At 39.3% G+C, this 25363-nt stretch overlaps 1 protein-coding gene across 3 annotated transcripts; it reads right to left on the bottom strand.

The window, feature by feature from the left end:
• Positions 1–211: 211 nt before the first annotated feature.
• slc49a3.L (solute carrier family 49 member 3 L homeolog) lies at positions 212–23164 on the bottom strand. Of its 3 annotated transcripts, XM_018256655.2 has the most exons (11): positions 22777–23164; positions 22502–22646; positions 20171–20645; positions 19210–19368; positions 18510–18735; positions 10611–10728; positions 9637–9709; positions 6766–6923; positions 3237–3322; positions 2324–2543; positions 212–617 (listed from the first exon to the last, which is right to left on the bottom strand). In XM_018256655.2, exons 3-10 carry the CDS (start codon positions 20390–20392, stop codon positions 2482–2484), a joined length of 1104 nt encoding a protein of 367 aa, XP_018112144.1. In that variant the 5' UTR covers positions 20393–20645; positions 22502–22646; positions 22777–23164; the 3' UTR covers positions 212–617; positions 2324–2481. The 3 variants fall into 3 exon arrangements, with proteins under 3 accessions (XP_018112144.1, XP_041418748.1, XP_041418752.1); XM_041562814.1 differs by lacking the exon at positions 22777–23164 and having other exon boundaries at positions 22502–22769; XM_041562818.1 differs by lacking the exons at positions 212–617; positions 2324–2543; positions 3237–3322 and adding exons at positions 16349–16486; positions 16573–16649 and having other exon boundaries at positions 6792–6923.
• Between the last annotated feature and the right edge of the window lie 2199 nt (positions 23165–25363).

Genomic DNA, 25363 nt, shown 5'->3' with positions numbered 1-25363 from the left:
TAGCAACCTGGCAGTGGTTTGAAAGAGGGCCTAAAATAGAATATGGAATAAATATAGCGGAATTGTCCACTGTTATGAAGAGCTCGATACCTCTAAAAAAAAAAAACCTTTGTTGTGGTGTCAGGTGCTCTACTGGAGGACCCACACCTGCCACTGGGCCATATCCATATGTACAAAAAAGAGCTAGCAGCAGCACACTGTGTGAGTTGTAGTTGTGCAGAAAAGATTTATTCAGCCCCGAAAACATACAAAATAAGACAAGACATTTTATCTAGCCTAATGTAACTATGTCTAAAAACAACCTTTAAAGTGATTGGAAGAAGTGTGGACTCAAGCACCGCCCCTTCCTTGCAGCGACATCACAAACAAATATATACAATCCTATTAACATAGTGAAATATAACCAGCGAGGTAAAAAGTTTTGTAAATGATAAGTCAAGTCCATATGCTGCAAAAGGAGTTGTAGAATAATTTTGACAGTTCGTGGTTTAACACCAGTAATATGCTTTTATTAACGATGATCCCGCATTCCTGGCGCCTGTGAAGTAGGATCCAATCTGCATACCGCATAGAGCAACTGTTTATGGCTGAAGAAGTCATTGACCTCCATTTGAAAGCTGGAAAGAGGTAGACAATAGGAAAAAGTAACAAAATTAAAAAAGACCATTTGAAAGGTTGCTAAGAATAGGACATTCAACACCAGAACAGTCATATGAAAGGTGCAGCACCCCTCACTGGCATATACTGTCATCACAAGCACCTTGTGTATTTGAATAAATGCTCCTTCGGGTGAGCAAGCATTTCCTTTAAGGGAACGCATAACACAATGTTAATGGTCTATACTTAATTACAAAAATATAATATAGATCAGCACTTGCAACAGTTCATTTGAATAACAAATTGACCAAGCAGAAGAGAAACGTACACTGAAATGAGGTGAGCAAGACAGAGGCTCCCGCTCCTTATTCATTTGGATATGCATTCAAAAGTGGAATCTTTCTACTCTAGACATAGGGTATATGTATATACTTGCTATTAAGCACCTGCTCGGTTTCATCACCTGCTCCCTCACAGTTGCTTGTTTTGGAGGCATTATAAATGATAAGAGATTATACTAGATGCCAGTTAATCAGCAAATCCGTATAGTGTGATTCAAAGGGGTGTTTATTTAAATAATGATTATGTTTTCATATAATCATTAAGGGGCAGATTTATAAATTCAAATTTTCGAGTTGGATTTTTGGTCAAAACTCACATATTGGAGTTAGGAATAATCCAAACTTGAATTTGAATTCGAGATTTATCATACCTTGACCCTGGGAACAACTCGAATTCGACTATTGGCCACCGAAAACCTGCAGAGTTCATGTAGAAGTCAATGGCAGAGGTCCAGTGACCCATTTGAAGAGTTTAATAGCCTTCCTGACATTCAAGTTCTTTTTCATGGATAGACAAAAATAAATAAATAGATTTGAGTTTAGTCGAATTCGTATTGAATTCGATTTGAGTTTTTGGGTCGGGAATATCCGTTCGAATTTTAGACGTTCCAGATTTTTTTCTTAAATAACATCCCATTTGAGTTGTGAGTGTATTACAATTTATGAGAGTTTAAAAATAAATAAAATAAAAAAATCACATGAATTTGAAATTTGACCTTTGATAAATCTGCCCCATTATCTTTCATTTTAAATTTTTTCAATATTGTTTTTGAATTAACAACATTCTTCTTCTGACCATAACCAAGAATGAAATTGGCATCCGGCCCCAGTCAACCGAAACATAATCACGGTGAGGCTTCAGTTTTATTGCTAGTCTTATTTTCTCCTACTTTTATTTTTGTTCCATCCCTATACCAGTCTGACTTACAAACTGTTGTGTTGTTGAGAAAATTAGAAGTCACAAAGGAGTTCCATGACCATAGGGACAAGGCTGCAGGTTGGCTGCTTTTATACAGGTCATGGGACTCACTCATTTTATACATTTTTTTTTTTATATACACACAATACACAACATGTCATACTAATTACATCACAAAGCAACAACAACAACTAACATCACTAAGGATGTTATTTACAAATTATTCATGGCTCTTATAAAGTATCTTCCCCATAATCATGGGTAAAATTACAGCATTCATAATTAATTCTATATTCCATTCTTAATTTGCTCTGCTCATTTCTGAGCCAATTGGATGAGCCTTATGACATTAGGAGGGGGAGAGTCTTCTTTAAAATGACAGTTACATATCAGTGGAGTATTATGTGATTAGTATCGGTTTGGATAAAGGTAATTCAGCAGTAAGAGTATGGTAATATTGCTGTACCTGCTCTTGTATCCTGGACGATTCACACCACTGTATCAGTAGTCAGCTCTCCTCCAGCCAACACTCCAGTTCCACACGTCTGTCATTCTGATACATGGGGCTTAATTCAGTGTTACATATTCTAATTCAATTCCAAATTTCCCCATAGACTTATGTTTTTATGCGATAAACCAGAGGAAACATTTTTTATGGAACTGAATCTGGCCATTGTTTCTGTAGTCTGAAAAACGGAGAAAGCATTAGCAACCAGCAGAAATTAACTGCTTCAATTGCAATTACACTAAAGTCAACCAAAAGTTGTAATTTAAAAGAAGCTGCATTAGGCAAAGTAAAAAACATGCTTGTTAACAGTTTCTGTTAATGTAGCCTAGTATATACACATGTACAGGTATGAGATAAGTTATCTGGAAACCCGTTTTCAAGAAAGCTCTAAATTACGGAATGCCCATCTCCCTTAGACTCTATTTAATCCAAATAATGCAAATTTTTAAAAGGGATTTCCTTTTTCTCTGTAATAATAAAACAGTACCTTGTACTTGATCCAAATGAAGATATAATTAATCCTTACTGGAAGCAAAAGCAGCATATTGGGTTTATTTAATGATTACATGATTTTCTAGAAGACTTAAGGTATAAAGATCCAAATTATGGAAAGATCCATTATCCGGAAATCCCCAGATCCTGAGCATTCTGGATAACAGGTCCCATACCTGTAGTTGCCTTCAACTCAGAGCAACAGGAAAGGCTATTTTAGCTACTTCAGTTGGGAGGGAATAGTTGTGTTGCAAACATGCTATTAATCAGTTCTAAAGGTATCCAGTGTGAGCCATGTGTATTCGATTAGCATGGCTGTGGCATGTTATGCTGCATTTCCATTCAATTCTTCTTTGGATAAATTAAAATCCCCTTCTACCTGAAGCTGCTTGTACTCCATATGAAAGAAGATGATAAAGATGCAGGAGCCAAAGGAGCACAAAGCAGCCATCACCAACATGGAAACTGAAAGAAATAAATAGACAATATAACACAGTTAGTGTGGGATTTAGCTGAATACAAGCAAGGTGTGTTACGATGCAGATCAGCAGATTCTAGTGCCTTAATATACTTTTCATTAGAACAGATCTACAAGTACGGCTGCAACAAATCTCAGGTCAGCATTTGTATCCTGTAATTACCCATCGTTGCAGAGCAAGCACAGCGGAGCTCACGGGCGCCATCTTCTTCTCTTTGGTAATCTTTGGGTATTCTACCTTCCCTTCAGCTATTTCTGTATCGGCGCTTACATTCCGGAGATTACTGGAGAGAAGAAGATGGCGCCCGTGAGCTCTGCTGCACTTACTCTGCATTGAGGGGTAATTACAGGATATGGGGCAATTACTGGAATTATCACCTGTGTGGGGTGGGGGGGGGACTATATAGGGTAGGCGATAGTGGGTTTTATTAAATGGGGGGGTTGAATTCTCCTTTAACCTATTTTGGCTTTATAATGAGAATGCCAAGAAGTCAACTGACTTATACCCAGCCACATGGAATGCAAATTGGACAAATCCTACATGAGAAATAAAGAAAATCAGTTTAACAACAGTGTAGCTAGATACTACTGAAACAGATGAACTTAGAACTGCTCATTAAATGGACAACCTGGATTGGTTTATTGCAGAAGCGATCCTAGAGGGGGACGGGCCCTGGTGCGTGATGCGCAGCCGGGCCCTGCCCCCCTCAGTACGGCCGCATTTGGCCGCATTTTTAGCGGCAAACGGACTGCCCTGGCCCGCTCGCACCCCCTGCTCCCCCGGTAGTTCCGCCACTGGTTTATTGATAACCCATGCTACCCACTGTCAAGCAATAGATATCAGCAAGTGACTCAACCCATTATCAATATATTTAAGACTTGGGGAATATTGCCTGCAGCCTTCACTAGAGGGTAACTCATCTGACATCTGCTACAGATACTTGGAAACATTAAAGCACCACAATATAAAGTGTTAAAGAAAGGCCACATTAGAGAGTTTTATTAATGGCAGCTTCTGGGATCAGGGGCTACTGGACACTCCTCTGTGATAGAAATAAGATTCCAAGAATTGTCAAAAGCCTTTGACAAAGCTCAGTCATGGCTGAAATATGCATCAAGTGCAGCAGCTTTATTCCGTTCTGAAATATAGAGCAGTGCCTTTCAGCTTATTTCTAGAGGCCGAGCTAAACGGCTGTTGGGGAAATTGTAAGAAACTGCCGACTGATGGATAAGGTCAGGCACCAGTAGACAGAAGCACTTATTTGATTAGCAAATCTTTTCGATGGAGATAGATAGATACTGCAAATTCTGGTCCAAATTTTAGAACAATAAATGTTGTATGATGTTGTGTAGTGGTTTAATACCACCAGCTGTATGGCTCATCATTTCCCTTTCAATGAAGAGATCAGTCATATATTTCAGTCTGTTGTATTCCGCAGGGAGACGGTTCAGAGGGTGAGAATGGCCAGGTGAGTTTTTGAAAGAGTACCATGTAGATTATTCCCTGAATTTGGCTTGAACAAAAATAAAATACATATGTTTTATTAAATGCTGCTAAAAAGTTCAAACACATGGTGCTTAATAAAAAGAGCAGATGTAAAAAAAAAAAAAAAAAAAGTGAAAGGATAATAATTTTATAGTCTAAGTGGGAGTGGGGAACTGATCCCGGCAGCACAGGCAGACTATTGTAGCTTCATTTTAATCTGTGGAATCAGGTATGTCTGTGTGGGGGGAAAATGGGGGGGGAGAGAGTGTTTATGCATCTTTTCTATGTTTTCTAAGCCCAATAAATTGGCTCATGTCAAAAAAGGGGCTCATCAAGTTCAAATCCATGATCCATACCTCCCAGCTGTCCCGTTTTGAGCGGGACAGTCCCGCTTTTGACAGCTCAACCCGCTGTCACGGATTTGTACTGATAAGTCCGGGGTTTCTCTTTGATCTGCTGCACTGAACAGCCAGAAACAGATACAAAGTTTCTAACTTAATTGCATCTTGGCATACAGCCCAGAATAGATACTTGACATTCTTTTGTGACAGTTTGATAAGGTAAGAACTTAGACTCACAGCTTAAAGGGCAATTCACCTTCATTTGCAAAACTAATAACATATAAAAACCACAGAAATGTGTTCAAACTTTCATAAACTGCCAAATTATGTAAAATTAACATGGTAATTAGGGGGTGTGGCCACAAAAATGGGCATGTCCAAAAAAAATTTGTCCCTCTTTCTGTTTCCTAAATGTTGGGAGGTACTGTATGTCCAGCACAGGTCAGTGGGTAGGTTTGGGAATCTAGAATGTATGGTTCAGGAGTCAGGTGTTTGAGTCAGCTTCATATAGTTTATGATCAGTTATAACTAGTTAACACTAGCAAAACATGTCAGTAATTGGGTAATGCGTCTTCATGAGCAGGAAGTGCTTCAAGAAGGGATTACTGGCCCTTTAGCACCCACAGGCAAATGAATGAAAATCGCAACAGTAAGTATTCAATAGCCATACTTTGCTCTTAAAGGACTAGTAACATCAAAAAAATGTAATCGTTTTAAAGTAATAAAAAAATAATGCAGTGTTGCTCTGCACTAGTAAAACTGCTGTGTTTGCTTCAGAAACACTACTATTGTTTATATAAATAAGCTGCTGTGTAGCAATGGCAGCAGCCATTCAAAGGAGAAAAGGCTCAGTTTACACAGCAAATACACTCTGTAGAATATTACCTTTTGGGACCCATTTACAATATACAGTACACATAGAAATGTTACAATTAAGGTTGCAGACACTTTCCAAGATGGTGACTCCCTGTGACAAGTTTGAAGTCCTGGATCATTGCCGCTATGGAGAAGCTGAAACTTTAGGCCTGGTGCAAAAAGTACAGTATATAAAATATGGCATTTGTAGCCATTTTTTTAGGGGTTAGTTCTCCTTTAAACTGATAATGGTACACTTCAATATCCAACTAGTAAGCATGCCTAAGTGACCATGTGTGTCTATGCAGTTCCAGATTGGCTTGTGATTTTACACAGATACCATGAGTATTCAATTACCATGGAATTTTATTTTTCTACTGTAAGGCCCAAATAAAGTTTATTGCAAAGTGATAGTAATTATAAAATAATGTATACCCCCAAAATGAACACTTAAGCAGCAGAGTTTATATCATTAAGTGGCATATTAAAGAATCTTATCAAACTGGTCTATATATTTAAGTAAATATTGTCCTTTTACATCTCTTGCCTTGAACCCCTATTTTGTGATGGTCTGTGTGCTGCCTCAGAGATCACCTGACCAGAAATACTATAACTCTAACTAATACTGTAACAGGATTTATGTTCATTGTGCAAGTTTGAGAGAGTTGCCTGAGCTGGATGTAAACACACACTTCACAAGAATGAATCAGAAGAAAAACCATACATGGGAATATAGATATATATTTACCCAGAGATGAACATTAAACCTGTTGAGCTTCCTTCTCCGACTGGGTAGGTACATTCCACAGCTAGTTCCATCACGACTGGAGAGATAGCAAGCCCAAACAATCCGAACAAAGAGCATACAGATGCCACCAAAATGGTTTGGTCACGGAAGTTAAGCACCTGGTAAATTGATATCATTGCTTCTTAACACAGTTACAAAAATAAATGTTTGTTTACACAACACCTGGAAATGTAAATGGAGACAAATGCTTACAAAAATATAGGTTTGTTGTTTACACAACCTACATTAATGTTGCTTGGCAGCATTCACGGCTTTAGTTATGAAAAAAATCCTGGAAGTCAGGAATTCGGATTCAGACATTAATAATCTGTACTTCAATTAATAGTTCCAAACAGTTTCCCACAGGCCAAGAACAGTCACATATGTCGTCTCAGAAGAAACTAATGCTCAGGCTTAATACAAGGTTAGCAGATTTTAAAAGTGAGATCTGGAAAAGAGATGTGCCTGCACCCACTTTTGGCCATTCCCACTTTAACTACACCCATTTATATTCATGCCCTATATTTGCAAATCAGAATAACACGGGTAAAGGATCCGTTATCCAGAAAGCTCTGAATTACGTAAAGGCCATCTCCCATAGCCTCCATTTTGTCCAAATTTTTACAAATGATTTCCTTTTTCTCTGTAATAATAAAATAGTACCTTCTACTTAATCTTATCGAAGATATAATTAATCCTTACTGGAGTCAAAACCAGTCTATTGTTTTTTTTTTTAATGTTTAGGTGATTTTCTAGTAGACAAGGTATAACTATCCAAATTACTGAAAAATCTGTTATCCAGAAAGCCCCAGGTCCCAAGCATTCTGGATAACAGGTCCCATACTTGTACTTGTATTAATGCAGTGCTATCTTCATATTTAATGCTGTTAGAACCCACAGTAGATCCACTCCTAATTTCATGTCTCATCTTTTCTTCTGGTGTAACATTATTGGCAACTTTCTCTTTTTTTTACCCTCTCTTCTTCCTGATGTTATTTCCAGATACATGTGGGGCTTGACAGTGCATCTCCCAACTGAGGGCATAATTTTAGGAGAAAAGGTCTTCATACTTCTCTTGATATAGTGCTTTTGATGAAAGCTGCCAAATGTTACAGCAATAGTGAAAAATCACTGAAAAGAACATGAAGCACACACACCGACTTAGGCGATAACCATAACGGCAGGTCTTTGAGTGAAAAGAACAAAGAAATTGCATAATGTTTAATTACATTAGCCACCATTATACTGTATACCTCTATTCCAAGACAAGAAAGCCCATTACCTCTGATATCAAACATAACAGCAATTAAACTGTATACAAAGAATAAGAAAGTGTATCAAGATGATATGAGAAAATTGAAATGAAATAGTGGAATGTGCAATTACAACCCTAAACCTATTTTATGAGGGAGCACATTAAACAAAATGTCCATTTCCTGAATGACCGTTTAGTAATGCCATAGTCTTTAGATATTAAAAACAATAAAACCATGATGATTAATTACAACCGTCAGCTTTTTAATTTAGTGGTATCTAAATTTAATTTGTATTATGATCTTTGCAAAATGTCAAAGGAAGTGCTTTAAGACATATGACCTACAGTATATTTTCATTTATTATTTTAGTAGTATGTTAACTGTATATTTTCATTTATTATTTTAGTAGTATGTTAAACATTATCTCAAGAGTCCACTGTGTAAGGCTACTTTAATTTTCCTGCCCCTTTATAGTTTTATTGCCATTATATTTAATAGCTGAACCCAGCCCTCTCTGCAGACAGTTTGGGTTTAGGATTCCCCTTGTTGACAATTGTTGGTTGGCACTCCTCCTATGGTCATGTTACAAGATACTATCCTACAATTCCAAGAATATTTATCTTTATTGGCTGTAAGTCTACCTCAGTCTACTGCTTTGGGCCAGCCACCCTAGGAGTACTACTGTTTAGCAGTGTCGGACTGGCACACCGGGATACCAGGAAAAAGTCCCGGTGGGCGCAGGTGTCAGTGGGCCCTCATGCTGCTAAATATTTGGCCTATTTCATGGTCATTCTTTATTTCTATGAGAACAGAGGCTAAATAGATGGAATAATAGAGTATAGTATATAAAGAAAAGAGACTACGAGAATAGAGGTTGAGTGGGGAGAGGAAGAATAACGGGTCTAAGATTAATTGGTGGGCCCTTGGTCAAAGGTTTTTGGGTGGACCCCTGGTGTCCCATTCAGACACTGCTGTTTAGCATACATATTTCCCTCTAGAGTAGATTGCATCAGAACCTTGGCAAAAATGCAGATAAATGAGATTAAACTGATTAATAAACCGAAGTGCTTCTTTAAACAGCCTCATCATTAGAGGGAATGCAGAGACCACTAAGCATTCCAGAGCACTAGCAAGCAAATATTAGAGTAGAGCTTCTCTTATGTAGCCCAAAACAGAGTAGGCAGTCTCTAAAAGGGCCATGCTCGGTAACTTAAATTACCCAAGAACTATTTTTACCTAACTGGGGGAACCCCCCCCCCCACATTTCTGAATAAGAACAACTATGCAGTATATTTATAAACTATGTGTATGGTAGATGGCCTTCTGATAATTCAGAGCTTTCTGGGTAACGGGTCCCATACACTACATAAAGATAGTCTTTCTTTGAAGTCCAAAGAAAATCATATTTCCTGAACAGCCCAGCCATTTTATTTTGCCTAAGAAGACAAAAATATGTATTCTCCTTGGAATCATCAATAACCACCAAAAATAAAATAATTTGAATAGTCGCTAGATCTACTACCCTTTGCACTTTCTTGTTATAATGCTTTCTTCCTGACCAATGCAAACAACTCACCAGTGCAAACGCAATGCTTGCCAGAGCAGTTAATGCAGAGCAGATCTTGACAACTTCTTTGAATTTTTTTGTCCTGTCAACGTAAAGTCCACAAACAAACGCACCAATGAACCCAAAGAAAATTAACAAGGCGCCACACACACACACCTGCAAAAAGCTTGGAAGAAAACTCTAGATTAAAAAAGGTTTCAGTATCATGCATATACTGCACTGGTTGTTATGTAGATTTACATTAATATAATGCTACTTAACGGAACAGTAACATCAAAAAAATAAAGTGTTTAAAGTAACAAAAATACAATGCAGTGTTGTTAAAGTGGTTAAACTGTGGTGTTTGCTTCAGAAACTATTATTGTTTATATAAATAAGCTGCTGTGTAGCAATGGGGGCAGCCATTCAAAGGCTCAAGTTACACAGCAGATAAGCTCTATAGAACATAATGGTGTTATCTGTTATCCATTATTTATCCTGTGCCATATAGCCTTTTTTTCACTATTGCCACACAACAGCTTGTTTATATGAACTATAGTAGTGTTTCTGAAGCACACAGATCAGTTTAACAAATGCAGGGCAACACTACATGATATTTTCATTACTTTAAAACATGAATTTTTTGGTGTTACTGTTCCTTTAAGCATGCAGAACGGAACATGACTTACATAAATAGCCTGGGAATCACAACAACTTTAATCATTACACTGCACAGCTAAGTTATTTATAAGTGCCAAGTGATGTCATTGTGTTGTAATGATCATTATCGATCACAGATAACCTTTCATTGCTATAAAAAAAATCCTATGTGGCATGCACTATGGATGTTTTTAGGCAAAGTTATCAGACTTTGAAATCAGACTCAGCTTGAATCACTAGGATAACGTCAGCAATAAAATGTAACAAAGGCTTGCATAATATAATTATAGTGGGTGTCCAGCATTAAATAGACCACATTCTGTATTCGGAATTTTGAAACTTACGGTACATTTGAATAGCCCCTAAAGCACAGAATCTGCTCCAGAAAAGACAAGATTGCAGAGAAAATACCAACTCCAGCACCGAAGCACAGCATTTGGATGATGTATGCTTTGTCATAAGCTGTAAAGGAAACACAATTTTTTTTAAACATTCTTGCTAATAACAGTACTTCTAATTATTTCAGATAGTTGCTTATAAAGCAACGGATAAACCCCTGGTGTATTTGATAAGAGAATTGCTCTGTGATAGCTGAACCATTTCCCTTCTAGGGACTACAGTGTAATGTCAGCAGCACTCACACTCCCTAAACATCATACAAGTGTCAAAAAGATAAATAAATGCTGATATACTACTGTATATGTATTTTGGCCATACACTTCACGCTGGAATTTTGTGGGAATCTGCACCCCATCAGAGTGTAGGAAACAACTCCTGCAGGAATCAGTGTGCAAATAATACAACATATTTTCAAATATCGATGCATCGTTACATTTTATGGACTTTAAAATATAAGGACAAAGAATTGTGGCATGTGCAAAAGTCATCCTAGTAAATCAGTATTATGCAACACCCCTTTTGGCACAGATATTGCAGTAGACCCCCTGGCATTTGTACTTAGGGTGTTTTTATCTTGGTATAAGGATTTGTGGGGCATATGATCATGGAAAATGGAAGTTTTCAGATCAATTTTCAAACGGTCACAGAAACAGAAAATGTTAGCTCTCCAGTTTGCTAGTTTGGAAAATTGCCTGGCAGTAAGTGCAAATGAAGTGTGAAATGGCATTATCCTATCTCTAGCTAAATATTGTATCTAATAAATTTCCAAGTAGAAAGTTCAGAGAAGTTCCAGTGATCCATATGATATACAGTAAATTACATCACTAAGATCCAGTTTAAACTAATGATATAATTAAGTACAGGTATGGGACCTGTTATGCAGAATGCACAGGACCTGGGCTTTTCTGGATAATGGGTCTCTGTAATTTGGATCTTCATACCTTAAAGAAATATTTAAACATTAAATAAACCCAATAGGCTCATTGTGCCTCCAGTAAGGATTAATTATATCTTAGTTTGGATCAAGTACAAGATATTCATTTATTATTACAGATTAAAAAGCAATCCTTTTTAAAAATCAGAATTATATGGATGAAATAGAGTCTATAGGAGATGGTCATCCTGTAATTCAGAGCTTTCTGGATAATAGGTTTCCAGATAACGGATACCATACCTGTACCATTTACATATGGAAGCATTTTGTAAAGTATAATACGTCCCCAAAGACGTTTTACGGGAATATAAAAACAAGCCACCAGCAGAGTGATTTTATAGACTAAATGGACTTGACTTATAACATTATATTTTAAAGTAGGGGAACATTTTCAAGTTTCAATTAGTCTTAGTGACCCAAGTGACTTTTTGCACCGATTGTAACTGATAATTTTACTCAGCCCTATGGAGAACAATTTATTTAACATGTAATTCATGGTTATAGTGTGTTAGAAGTTCATAAATAGATACACACAAACTAAAATCACAAAAAATATCAGACTGGTTCCGTTCTGCCTACAGAATTTAGTGAATCAATAATACTTCACATAAATACAGTTTCAACTTCAGAACTCACAACAGAAAGAGTCCGGTTGTTCAAGGTTTCCTATAAGATGTGTGTTTATGCACAGGCAAATTGTTAAGGCCAAGGTAAGAATTTTGTAATTAAAAAAAATAAAGTGTACTTTTTTGGATCTACCCGTATTTCTGTGCAAAATATTTGGGGCGGCATGCTGCCCAGCTGCTTCCCGGGGAGCACGGCGCGCATGGGCGGCACCTTAGGCATTCGCACAGATGCGTCACACATGCCGGCACGGCAGGGGGGCCCTGGGGCATCAGCCCCGGTGGGCCCCCCAGGCCGACCCTGTATACATTGCTAGAGTGAATGCAATGATTCCAATGTTTGCCCTATTCAGCTTAAATGGCAACACATCAGCTTATTTCCATAAACTTAATAGTGCATCTAAAGCAGTTTTTGCCCGCGCAGGGCAATTTTGTATGGGGTGCCGTTTGTCCCAAATACATTCTGTATACAAAACTATCCCTAATTCACAGAATGAATGTCTCTCATGTTATATAAGTATTTGTGACCATACACAGAGAAAAAAATATACAAAAGACTTATTTCTATTAAAGAATGAAAACAAAATCTGGTTAGTGCACAAAAGGATGTCATTATATCACAAACTCCATTCTGTACAGTTTAACAAGCAATCTGTCTCACAAATGTATAACCTCCATGTAACGGACGCACTTATGTGCAAAGTTACTTACAGAATGAATTATGTAAAAACAAAGTTGGACATAATATATAATAGTGTAAATAACTAGTGCTTGTCAAGCTAGATTTGACTGACAAAATAGATATCTGTGACAGAAAGCAAGATTTTATAGTACAGGATTCATTCTTTCCACAAAATGACAGTTTTGTTTCACAAAACAGATAAAATATCCATTCTGTGACGCAACACTGTCAGTCACATTCCTGAACCAATAAGAACAAAGTTTATTGCCATATACAAACAAGATGAGAAGTGGCCAGCTCTGCTCCACATGGCTAAGGCAAAGTATCTGACCTGCTATAGAGGGCGCCCTCTAATGTCCCCTGTGCTGCATAGTAATGAACATGAACAAACCTTTCCTAAAAGAGCTGCTGTTAAACACTACAGGTTCATAAATGGAAGTTTTTACAAACGGCTGAGAAATATAATGCTGCACTTATAATGATTGTAGAGAAAGAAAAGTATGCAAAACTAATATAAATATGATAATTTTAGGTGATATGGCTATTCTTATTGTAGTAACCTGCTTGTGTGGCCATTTTGGTTAAGGGCATTCCTGCTGTTTTGCCATTATCTTATGACTCACTCCTGTTCCTCTTCCTGTCTAAGCTGAGAGTAATAATGGGACAGGCCACACCCACCTGCGATGTTGTATTAAATGTACCAGAAGTTACTGTGCTTGTCTGGCTGCTTTGCCTGACTCTCAGAGTCAGTTATAAGTTTTGTATATAATAGTTAGACTCCAATGTCTCCTCCTAGCTGTAGTCTTGCACCAATTAGCTTGTAGTAGTCTCTTAATAATGTGCTTACCTATAGTCCAACTACTACATAATAGCTTTAGCCAGAGACTTGGGACTAGGGTTGCCAACCGGCCGGTATTTTACCTGCCAAGGCCGGGATTACAAATTTACCGGCAATGTAGTTGCCGGTAAATTTGTAATACGATTAAAAGGAGCCCTCGGCCTGCCCCTAATCCCCTGGAACTTACTTTTTCTTTTACTTCTTCTAGCGTCCGTGGTGTGGCCCCACCCACTTTGATGTCACGGCCCGCCCCTTTATGTCCCCGCCGCCCAGCAGCCGGCAAAACATTTTAAAAAAGGTGGCAACCCTACTTGGGACTGATCATGTGCTCACACATTGTGTATAGTATGATGTGTAGGTTATATGAGCAGCCACTCCTGAGTACTGTGTGTAAACAAAAGGCTTCAGGACTTCAACTTCACCTCCTTTCATGAATTCGGGTCTTTTCGCCGCTTCGGGTCTTCAGCTTCGTCTTTTCGGCACTTCCGCATTCTGTAACATGTGAAATGGCCGCGAGGCTCGGGCGCTCGTAAAGGGGACCCGGCTCTTTGAAAAATGCAGCACTTCTGGGCCCCCCTTCAGGCCCGGAACACTTTCCCCCCTGCTGGCGGCCCTGGACATGTGACATGGGCGCAGTTGTGCTCTCTGCTCTAGTGTTGTGCCCACCTCGACCCACTCTGATGTGAAAGGGTTAAGCACTGGGCAGGTAAGGGGACGGCATCATTAGAGTCTTTTGTTATAAATAAATATAAAGCATTGTGCAGCTTGTTGCTTCTATATAAATATTATGATTATGATCCCCTAAAATTGCCCCTGCCTAAATGACCCCCTTTTGTTTACACACAGTACTCAGGAGTGGCTGCTCATATAACCTACACATCATACTATACAGAATGCGACTGTGCACATGATCAGTCCCAAGTCTCTGGCTAAAGCTATTATGTAGTAGTTGAACCATACCTCCCAACATTTTGGAAATAAAAAGAGAGACAAAAAATTATTTTGCATGTAGTGTAGCAAATTTTTTTTGACCACACCCATTTTGTGGCCACCCCCCCTAATTACCAGGTTCATTTTACAAAGTTTGGCAGGTTATAAAAATGTGAAAATATTTCTCCTTATCTAAACTGTTAAAATTACTTATTTTCTTATCTCATAATTGTTATAAAGCATTTTAGTTGCACCTGTTAGCTGTACTGGCCTCTCTGCCAAAAGCCAATTAAATTAGAAACTTTGTTTTTTTTCTGGCTGTTCAGTGCAGAGAAAAGAGGGACTTTCCAGTACAAATGAGGGACCTCAGGTTGAGCTGTCAAAAGAGGGACTTTCCCTCTGAAAAAGGGACAGTTGGGAGGTATGTGTGCACATGATCAGTCCCAAGTCTCTGGCTAAAGCTATAATGTAGTAGTTGAACTATAGCTAAGCACATTATTAAGAGACTACGACAAGCTAATTGGTGCAAGATTACAGCTAGGAGGAGACATTGGAGTCTAACTATCATATACAAAACTTATAACTGACTCTGAGAGTCAGGCAAAGCAGCCAGACAAGCACAGTAACTTCTGGTACATTTAATAAAACCTCGCAGGTGGGTGTGGCCTGTCCCATTATTACTCTCAGCTTAGACAGGAAGAGGAACAGGAGTGAGTCATAAGATAATGGCAAAGCAGCAGGAATGCCCTTAACCAAAATGGCCACACAAGCAGGTTACTACAATAAGAATAGCCATATCACCTAAAATGATCATATTTATATTAGTTTTGCATACTTTTCTTTCTCTACAATCATTATAAGTGCAGCATTATATTTCTCAGCCATTTGTAAAAACTTCCATTTATGAACCTGTAGTGTTTAACAGCAGCTCTTTTAGGAAAGGTTTGTTCATGTTCATTACTATGCAGCACAGGGGACATTAGAGGGCGCCCTCTATAGCAGGTCAGATACTTTGCCTTAGCCATGTGGAGCAGAGCTGGCCACTTCTCATCTTGTTTGTATATGGCAATAAGCTTTGTTCTTATTGGTTCAGGAATGTGACTGACAGTGTTGCGTCACAGAATAGTTATTTTATCTGTTTTGTTGAATAAAACTGTCATTTTGTGGAAAGAATGAATCCTGTACTATAAAATCTTGCTTTCTGTCACAGATATCTATTTTGTCAGTCAAATCTAGCTTGACAAGCACTAGTTAGTTACACTATTATATATTATGTCCAACTTTGTTTTTACATAATTCATTCTGTAAGTAACTTTGCACATAAGTGCGTCCGTTACATGGAGGTTATACATTTGTGAGACAGATTGCTTGTTAAACTGTACAGAATGGAGTTTGTGATATAATGACATCCTTTTGTGCACTAACCAGGTTTTGTGTTCATTCTTTAATAGAAATAAGTCTTTTGTATATTTGTTTTCTCTGTGTATGGTCACAAATACTTATATAACATGAGAGACATTCATTCTGTGTATTAGGGATAGTTTTGTATACAGAATGTATTTGGGACAAACGGCACCCCATAATTTTGGTGTTGCTGGTACTTTAATAAGTAAGCAAGTGCTTAATTCTAAGGTTCCATTGGCACCACAGATTTATATAAATAAATAGCTTTTTACCTGTTTTATACCAGATATAAAGGGCTCAGAGGCTGAACTAAAAGCACTTGGTGATGGCGGAGTTGGAGGAGATTTCTCCCGAATTCCAGCAGTTGCAAGAATGCAGGCAGCTATAGCAAGGGCAGCATAGATTCCAAGCTTTAAAAAGTGGGGGGAAATGCAATTTAGTGCAGCTGTGTTATGAATTTTTTCAGGACATACGGTACTCAAAAGAGACATCTTACCATGTGTGTAATATACTCCTCTTTGGTTACAATGGATGGGGAAATAACATTAGCTAGTAGCGCACCCAAAAGACTGGCTGGTAAAAGAAAAAGGCAAAAATATACTTTGTTTGGTGGTGTATTAAAATATTACATTCATATATATTACGCGAAATTATATATATATATATATATATTATATATACACATACATATATACCACTACCAGGAAGTTGGGACATAATTAGATACAGATAATATTCAATATAGTGAAATTGTTTCCCTTTATATTTATGGTACAAGGTTAGGTGTCGATAAAATTCCGTAGTATGTGGTTTGGTTTTAATCCTTGCTTATGTTAAGCATCCACAGCACTAGTTGCTGTTTTTTAGATATAGCAATGTGATTTCAATATAGAATGGTGTATAATATAATTCTATTAGTGTTTGTTAATGACGCGGATTAACCAATTACAAACTCTCTCCGAATATCACTACATCATATTAAAAGTTGAACAAACACTTTTACTTTTATATAAAGTTAGATTTTTTAGAATCAAACATGTTATAGTCACACTGTTAAGGTAATTTCTAGTTATGTGTACACTATAACTCTTCATTATAATGATCCTCACAAACAGGGGCGCTCCACCAATGAGACGAGTTGATCCACTCATCTCAGGCGGCAGCGCCCCCTGGTTACCAGGGGCGGCAAAAATGCCACTCCTGGTAACTAAGAGCTGAATTTCCACTTTTCAACCCAGAAATTCGGCTCTTCTAGTGCAGAGAGCACAATTGCACTCTTTGCACTAGCGTTGTTCAGCGCCCGACCCCCTCCTGCGCAGAAAATGAGAGCGCCGTGAGGAGGGGTGGGGGCAGCAACGGAAGGCTGCCTCAGTCGGCATAAATGCGCGGATCGGCGCTGCTCACAAAACAGGATTCCCAGACTAAACCTTCAAAAACCAGCCTCTAAGCTTTCTGAATGGGGTGATGCTTCATCATAATGCCTTGAGCAGTCAACTAGAATTCCTTTTATTGGAGTTCAGCATTCAACTCAAGCACATCCTTGCTAAGTACATTGAAAAAGGATGAGCATTAGGTTATGTAAAAGGGGTGGTTCTCCCGTTTTACTTTTAGTATGTTATACAATGGCCAATTCTAAGTAACTTTTCTTTGTGAATTTTTTCACAGTTTTTAAATTATTTGCCTTCTTCTGAGTAGGTAGTCGCAGAAACAATCTAAAACACAAATGGACACTGGCGTCAACGTTTTTTTCGCCGCGGGTGGCAATTTTGTCGCCGGCAACGATAAACGGACGCCCATAGATTTTAATGAGCGTCTAAAGTCGCCGTCTGTGTCAAAATTGACGCAGACGAATTGTCACGAATTTCGCAAAATTAGGGGCAAGGCGAAAACGGGTCAAAATCGCCCATCACTAGTGGATGGAGAAAGCCGAGCCTTCATCTGACAGTAGGACCGTGTAGTGGTTAACTCAAACTTTTCATTCAGTCCAATTATATCTTCACGTGTGCCACTCCATCCGACTTGACGGAGGCGTTTTGTCGGCGGGCGTCGATCCGACGAAGAGGACTTGTGAAACTCTACCCTTAGGCTACAAATGTATGGTTAGTCCTAATTTTTATGACTCCTCTTTCTATTCTCTCTACTCTAATATTTCAGTCTTTATTCAAATCAATGCATGGTTGCTAGGGTAATTTGGATCCTAGCTACCAGATAACTTAAAATGCAACTTGAAGATCTGCTGAATAAAAACCTAAATAACTGAAATGAAAACCAATTGCAAATTGTCTCAGAATATCACTCTCTACATCATACTAAAAGTTAACCCAAGGGTGAACAACCCTTTAAAGGCTAATTCACTGGGGGTGCCAGTATATAAAGGCAAATAGACAATCCAATTACGAATGTTTTGTCCTAGCCTGTACATGTACTACTTACACACAGAAGCAATCATATGAGCCGTTGCACGTTGATGATCGGGGAACCAAACAGCTGCGAGCTTAGCAGGTGCAAATAACACAAGTGGCTGGGCTATAGCACAAAGACTTTGCCCAGTAAACAAGTAATATATCCCAGTGTATGTGCCGAAGGGATTAAGGTAAAATACAACAGCAGCACAACGTATGATGCTTCCAATCATGTTGATCCATGAGCCAAAGACTATCTGTAAAAGAAATGTTAGGGAAAACGAAAAAAAAAAAAAAAAAATAAGTCCAAGAAATGCAGAAGAATAAAGCCACTGGTTTGTGCACATGCAGTCATGCTAATGAAAATTACAGATATATCAAAATCAAACTTTTACATTATAATAGAATGGCTAGTAAAAAGTAATAACTAGGCAAATGCCCCATTGGAGAATTTAACTGAACTTTGTTAGAGCTGTGACAAAATGCAAAATGACTGTCTATAGGTTATAAATGTGGAATACTTTATTGGCTTCAAGGATGGGGCAGTGGCCAGCCTGAGTAGAAAGCTGGGCTGCTTATGTCTGAACAGCAACAGACAGCAATTCTGAGCGACATAAGGACAGATAAATCTACTTACAAGACATTAGCCTTGACATAATGGCAGCGTGTGAAGATCCTAAAATACAGATTTCTATATAAAAAAGGTGCTTATTACAGGATCATGTACTTACAGCACATTTTAGACCAAGAGTATCTATCATCCACGACGCTCCAAAACCCACTGGTATTGAAATAATGAGGTAGACGAGAGACAGATAGTTGACAACATCAAGACTGCACTGGAAGAAACTTGCTGTCATGTCAGCCACTGGGGCGAAACTCATCCACAGCTGCAAAAAGAACCACAAAGCTACAATATGTATCACACTCCTAACTCTGTTTCCTGAAACAATGGCAGATGTCAGATTAACAGATGGAGAACTGAATTCTGCCCAGGAGTCAGAACCAGAGATCAGATAGATACAGGTATGGGATCCGTTATCTAGAAATCCTTTATTCAGAAACCTCAGAATTATGGGAAGACTGTCTCCCTTAGTCTCCATTTTATCCAAATTTTTAAAAATTGATTTTCCCTATTCTCTGTAATAAAACAGTACCAAACTAAAATTTAATTAATCCTTATTGGAAGCAAAACCAGCCTTTTAGTTTTATTTAATGTTTACATGATTTTCTAGTAGACGTAAGGTATGATGATCCAAATTACAGAAAGACCCCTTACCCAGAAATCCCCAGATTCCATACTTGCTGCTTTCAACGGCAATATATTTTACAATTAAACTTATTTAATTTGTGCATACAGTGAAACCTCAAGTGTACATCTCCCGATTTAGAGTTTTTACTTATTTTACATTTTATTTGTGTTTTCACCTATATATTATGCATAATGCATTACCCTGATTTTACACCATTTATTGTGGTCCCATGAACAAAAACAAAATGCGGGTTTTACTTTACTCTGAAAGTTGCTTAGAATTTCATTATGCAAACACCTAATTTTGGGACAGTTACCCTTTAAAAGAGTTATTTGCAGATACAGTATTAGGTAGATGGCAGCCAGTAATGTAAGTGAGAAGAGAAACACTTGCCAGATAAAAGTGCAAAGGACTTCTAGTTATATATGTCCCCACTCACCATGGCATTGGTACAGTTCAGCAGGCAAACAGCACTCAGGACCAACCATCTTCGCTTGTAGGTCCTCAGCGGGCACCCATCTCTGTTCGGCACTATTATGTCCACATGGTCTGTTAGCTGACCATCCTGCTCCACTGTGTATTCCACGCTGCCCAGCAGCTCCTCAGCCATTCCCACCTCACACATTGGCCCTGGGTGAAGGAACTGCAATTCAGGCAACATACATGTCCACGTTCGTTAGGAAGCCGGTTTCTGTCAGGAGCCAGTTAGATTCCCACTACCATCGGACCCTTGCAGTGCGAGTGTGAACAGATTCTAGCCATGCCCACTTGGAGCTTAGTTTTTTTTTTTTTTTTTTAAACTGGGTTTAGGCCCCGCCACACTTCATTCAGGCACTGGATAGGTGAATACCAGTGAATTGCTCTGAGAAATCCAGATTGTCTTGTGTATGGGTTTCAGTCCAACATCACTCCCTCTTTGTTTGAAATAAAAAAAAATATATATATTTTTTCAGGGTAGTTACATGCAAATTCCTCAAACGCCCTAGTATTGTGACCAAATTACTAATGGGGGGGGGGTAACTGGGTTTTCAATATATATTTTTTACAACTTCTGTCAGTGCGGATATGGAAGAATAAGAAGCTTCCTGGTTTATTCATGCTTTCTACGGTAAGGGCAGAGACACACACTGCTATTTCGGGAGATTAGACAAATTGTTTCTTCGTTTTCCACCTCACAAAGAAACTTTGGGCTACTTCAGAAAGCTGAAGCGATCAAAGTGCCATCCCGCCGGCAATTTTCATTCTAGCTGACAGGAAGGGAGTTCGGGGAGGTAGTCGCCGGAAGAAGAAGCGATTTGTTGTTTGCGACTAATCTCCCAAAATAGCAGCATGTGTCTCTGCCCTAAGGGTCTAGGTGTTGGTTTGGGCACTCTATCTCTCTCTTAAAAGCCGCAAGCTAGTGGCAGGGGAGGATCTAGCCCTCAGACTGAAACCAAGGTTCAGGAGAATTTGCTTCAACTAATGCTACTATGCAGAGAGTCACAAGATCTTTTATACTATGACCAGAGGTAAACAAGTTAGGGACCATCATATGGGGTTTACCTTGACGTGGTATGGTGGCTTATCAGCTTTATGATCATAACTTTGTAACTAAAAACCCCTGTCTTTGTTAACAAATGCACTTGCATATCTACTGCATATCTACAGGGACCCAGGGAATGTGAATTGATTAATTGGCCAAGTCAGTAGCACTTCCATTATACTTTTAATATAACTTACTTATTAATTATACATTTACTTAGCCTTAGGTGTGCACCCACAACCCCCCTTTTTGAATATGAATCTTAATGTCAGCTGCTGAAAATAGAGCCTCATGTGCCGAAGACCCCCTAACTGTACAAAGACCCCCCAGTAAACCACATATTTTCACTCATTTATAAACCAGTACAAATATGGGACCTGTTATCCAGAATGCTTTTACGGATAACGGATCTTTCTGTCATTTGGATTATCATACCTTATGTCTACTAGAAAATCATGTAAACATTATATAACCCCATTAGGCTGGTTTTTACTTCCAGTAAGGATTAATTATATCTGATTTTGGATCAATTACAAGGTAATATTTTATTACTACAGAGAAAAAAGGTAATAGTTTTTTAAAATTAGATTCTTTGGATAAAATGGAGTCTATAGGAGACAGCCTTTCCATACTTCGGAGCTTTCTGGATAAAGGATCCCATACCTGTAGTATCATCTGACAATATGATTGCTGCCTACTGCCTGACTTCAATAACAGCAACATTATAGGGAGTCTTGCAATCTGCACAATTCAGCAGTTTGGGGCCAAAGAAAATTTTCAGTGTTAGAAATAAAACAATTACTGAAAATTCAGCGTGGCAGACAACTGCAAACAAATCAATGATGTTTGCACTTCACTATAAATAATCTGTTGGCTCTCTACTAATCAGTGAAACTTACACATTGAGGACAATACACAAGACAAATGAAACAAGGTCTCTAAGATGTATATAACTTATAATGCAGTTTTCTAGGCCTCACATTAGTAGTTATATCCTAATGGCCTCTATGTACTTTGATATAAAGGCTAGATTTCTCATGCCAATAAAGATATCCGGAGTCTTGGGATTACAATAAGAGTTAACAGAATCAGGCTGAACCGCAGCATGTGTACACAAAGGAGAAAGTTCTCTTTCCCCCCCTCTAATTACATTTTTTAAATGAGGCTGAAAAAAAGACACTTCCATCAAGTGTGTATTTAAGTTGATTTAGAGGTAGACAAAGAAAAGCACACAGAAACTTTAATTACCTCATAGGGGAAAATTCTTCCCTTTAAAAACAACTTTTTCCACACGTTCCAATTACTTGTTGGCAGCTTGTGTGCAAATTGCAGGTATCAGTTGACAGAGGATCAACAGTGCAGGTAGAGCAGGAAGTCAGACAGCTAAGAAGTACTTAATGGAGAGGAGGCAAGAAAAAACACTAGGAGTAAGGGCTCTTACACACGGGTGGTTTTACCTGCGCTCACCTGCCAAACGCAGGTGGGACGCAGCATGTTACATTTCACCTGCGTTTGTCGCTTACCTGCGTCTGTGTAAGTACAGCCCCATTCACAATAATTGAGTGCGTCTACTCCTGCGCTCCCTTACGGCTGAAAGGAAGAAATCGCAACGCAGGGGAGCGCAGTAAAAAATGCCCGTGCGCAAGAGCCCTAAAGCAGAGGCAAGTTATCTTAAGAAGCAATGGAGGAACCAACTTAGTCTAACCAGTAATCTCCCGATCAACTGCCAAAGTGAAGAGGAGAGAGAATGGTCTGACGAGGCAGCCAGATTCGAAACCAGAAGTCTGCCAAACAAGGCACCAGGAATGTTCCTGAAGCTAGTTGAATTTGTCCTCAGGAGTCAGTCCATCAAGCAAGGTTAGGGTTGCCACCACACCCCTCTAAAACCAAACACATATGGAAGCCACAGCCCTCAAGGCTGATTAGCAATTCATTTTGATGCATGATGCATGACTGATCATAAATCAGTTCAGTCTGCAGCATGCATCTAAATGAATTGCTAATTAGCCTTGAGGGCTGTGGCTTCCATATGTGTTCAATTTTAGGGCTCTAAGGGCTCTTACACACGGCCGTTCCGACCTGCGCTCCCCTGCGTTCCGTTTTTTGGCGTTCAGCCGCAGGGGAGCGCAGGAATAGACGCAAGTCATTATTTGAAATGGGGCTGTACTCACTCAGGCGTGTGTAGGCGGCGAACGCAGGTTCAGACGCAACATGCTGCATTTTTCCTGCGTTCGGCGCCTACACGCGCCTGAGTGAGTACAGCCCCATTTCAAATAATAACTTGCGTCTATTCCTGCACTCCCCTGCGGCTGCGCGGGAGCCCAGGTCGGAACGGCCGTGTGTAAGAGCCCTTACTGACGAGCGTTTTTACCTGCGTTCAGCCACAGGGGAGCGCAGGAATAGACGCATTACATTTTTTCCAATGGGGCTGTACTCACACAGGCGCGTGTAGGCGCCAAACACAGGAAAAATGCAGCATGTTGTGTCTCAACCTGCGTTCGGTGCCTGTGTGAGTACAGCCCCATTGGAAAAAATTTAATGCGTCTATTCCTGCGCTCTCCTGTGGCTGAACGCAGAAAAACGGAACGCAGGGGAGCGCAGGTAAAAACGCTCGTCAGTAAGAGCCCTTAAAGGGGTGAGGTGGCAACCCTAAGCAAGGTGCCAGAGAGGAGGAAGAAAGATTGAATATCTGAAATTGAGTTTGTGAACAGGAGGATGCCAGGAAAACGTAGTCTACACAGGAATGCTAACAACATACCAGCAGCGATGTATGCTGCAAATATAATGGTTCTGATCAATCCACAAATTCTGGACAGGCTAAATGGTCCTGGAAGTCCTGCCTCTCATGTGTATACTTCTCTGCATGCACAAATGTTCATTGAAGGGTTAAATGATGTGCAGGTGTATACATTTTGCAAGCTATAAATAGAAGGATGCACTGAATCCACTTTTTTTTTTTGGATTCGGCTAAATGCTGATTCCTCCATTTACATAAGCAAATTAGTTACATAGAAAACATACAGATAAAAAAGTTGTCACTTTCCATTGTCACATTTTCTAAAGTTGTGCTTAGGGTTTGGATTTGATTTGGCTCGATCCTGATGTAGGGACCCATGGGTTCATGTTCCCCGATGGCTTTAAATGCCTATACTTCCCCGGTTGCTGGGCAGAAGCCTATGTATCTACTTCTGCTTATTAGCATATTGTGTGCAGTGTATCACTGGCCCAGAGGCTGATGACAAGTTCCTGCTACACTTCAGTATAATGTTGGGCACAGGGTGGAGCTTGCTCCAGCAGGGAGTGATTGCCCTGGGAATCTGGAGCATTAGGCCCAGTAAAGGGAAGGCCCCAAGAGTGCTGAGGCCCTTGGTAAAGTCAGGGTTACAGGGACCCTGTGAATGAGGTGTAGTCAGTCTGTAATAGCACTTTCTAGGAAAACAGGCAGATAAAATTAGAGAGCGAGAGTAGTTTGTGCTCAAACTAGGAGTGATAGCATGGGGCAGCTCTCCCCACAGGCAAGACTGGCCTGTAATGTAGGGATCACAGCCTAATAGGCATTAAGGTTATGTGATTTATGCTTATGCAACGTGTGGAGTCCCAGTATAGAGATCCTTAGGGTGCATCTATCTGAGCTTTCTCCACAGGGATGTCACAAGGTGCTGGCTCTGAAATGCGGTGTGGTTACCTGACAAATATGTGATAAACCTCAAGAGGGCTGTGAGTATCAAATCCTAGATTTGTGCTTTAAGAGAATAAAGCCTGTTGCTGTTTGTTTTGTTCAAGAACCTTCTGCATGCAATTCTTTTATTTAGTCACACAGCACAAGTGAGGTGTAGTTGCATACGTGAGGTGTAGTTGCACAAGTGAGGCGTAGTTGCACAACACCATTCCTTCACCCTTTCATGTAGAAAAGGCCCATCCTTTGGAGAGAGGGTCAAGTGTAACCGGTGTTCTACTTGTTTTTTAACTGGACAAGGTCTAGCCTTACGGAACGCATATTAGGACATCGTCATGGGAAATCCATCTCCTGTATGCGATCTCCTATGCTAGACGAATGCAATGTCGTCTGCTTTTTCTCTCACCCCTCCTCAAAGCAGACGTCACACCTCG

Source organism: Xenopus laevis, chromosome 1L, assembly GCF_017654675.1.
Source record: "Xenopus laevis strain J_2021 chromosome 1L, Xenopus_laevis_v10.1, whole genome shotgun sequence".
NCBI classification, from domain to species: domain Eukaryota; kingdom Metazoa; phylum Chordata; class Amphibia; order Anura; family Pipidae; genus Xenopus; species Xenopus laevis.
The sequence above is the reverse complement of the archived record's forward strand: the minus strand, read 5'-3'. Positions and strand labels throughout refer to the sequence as shown.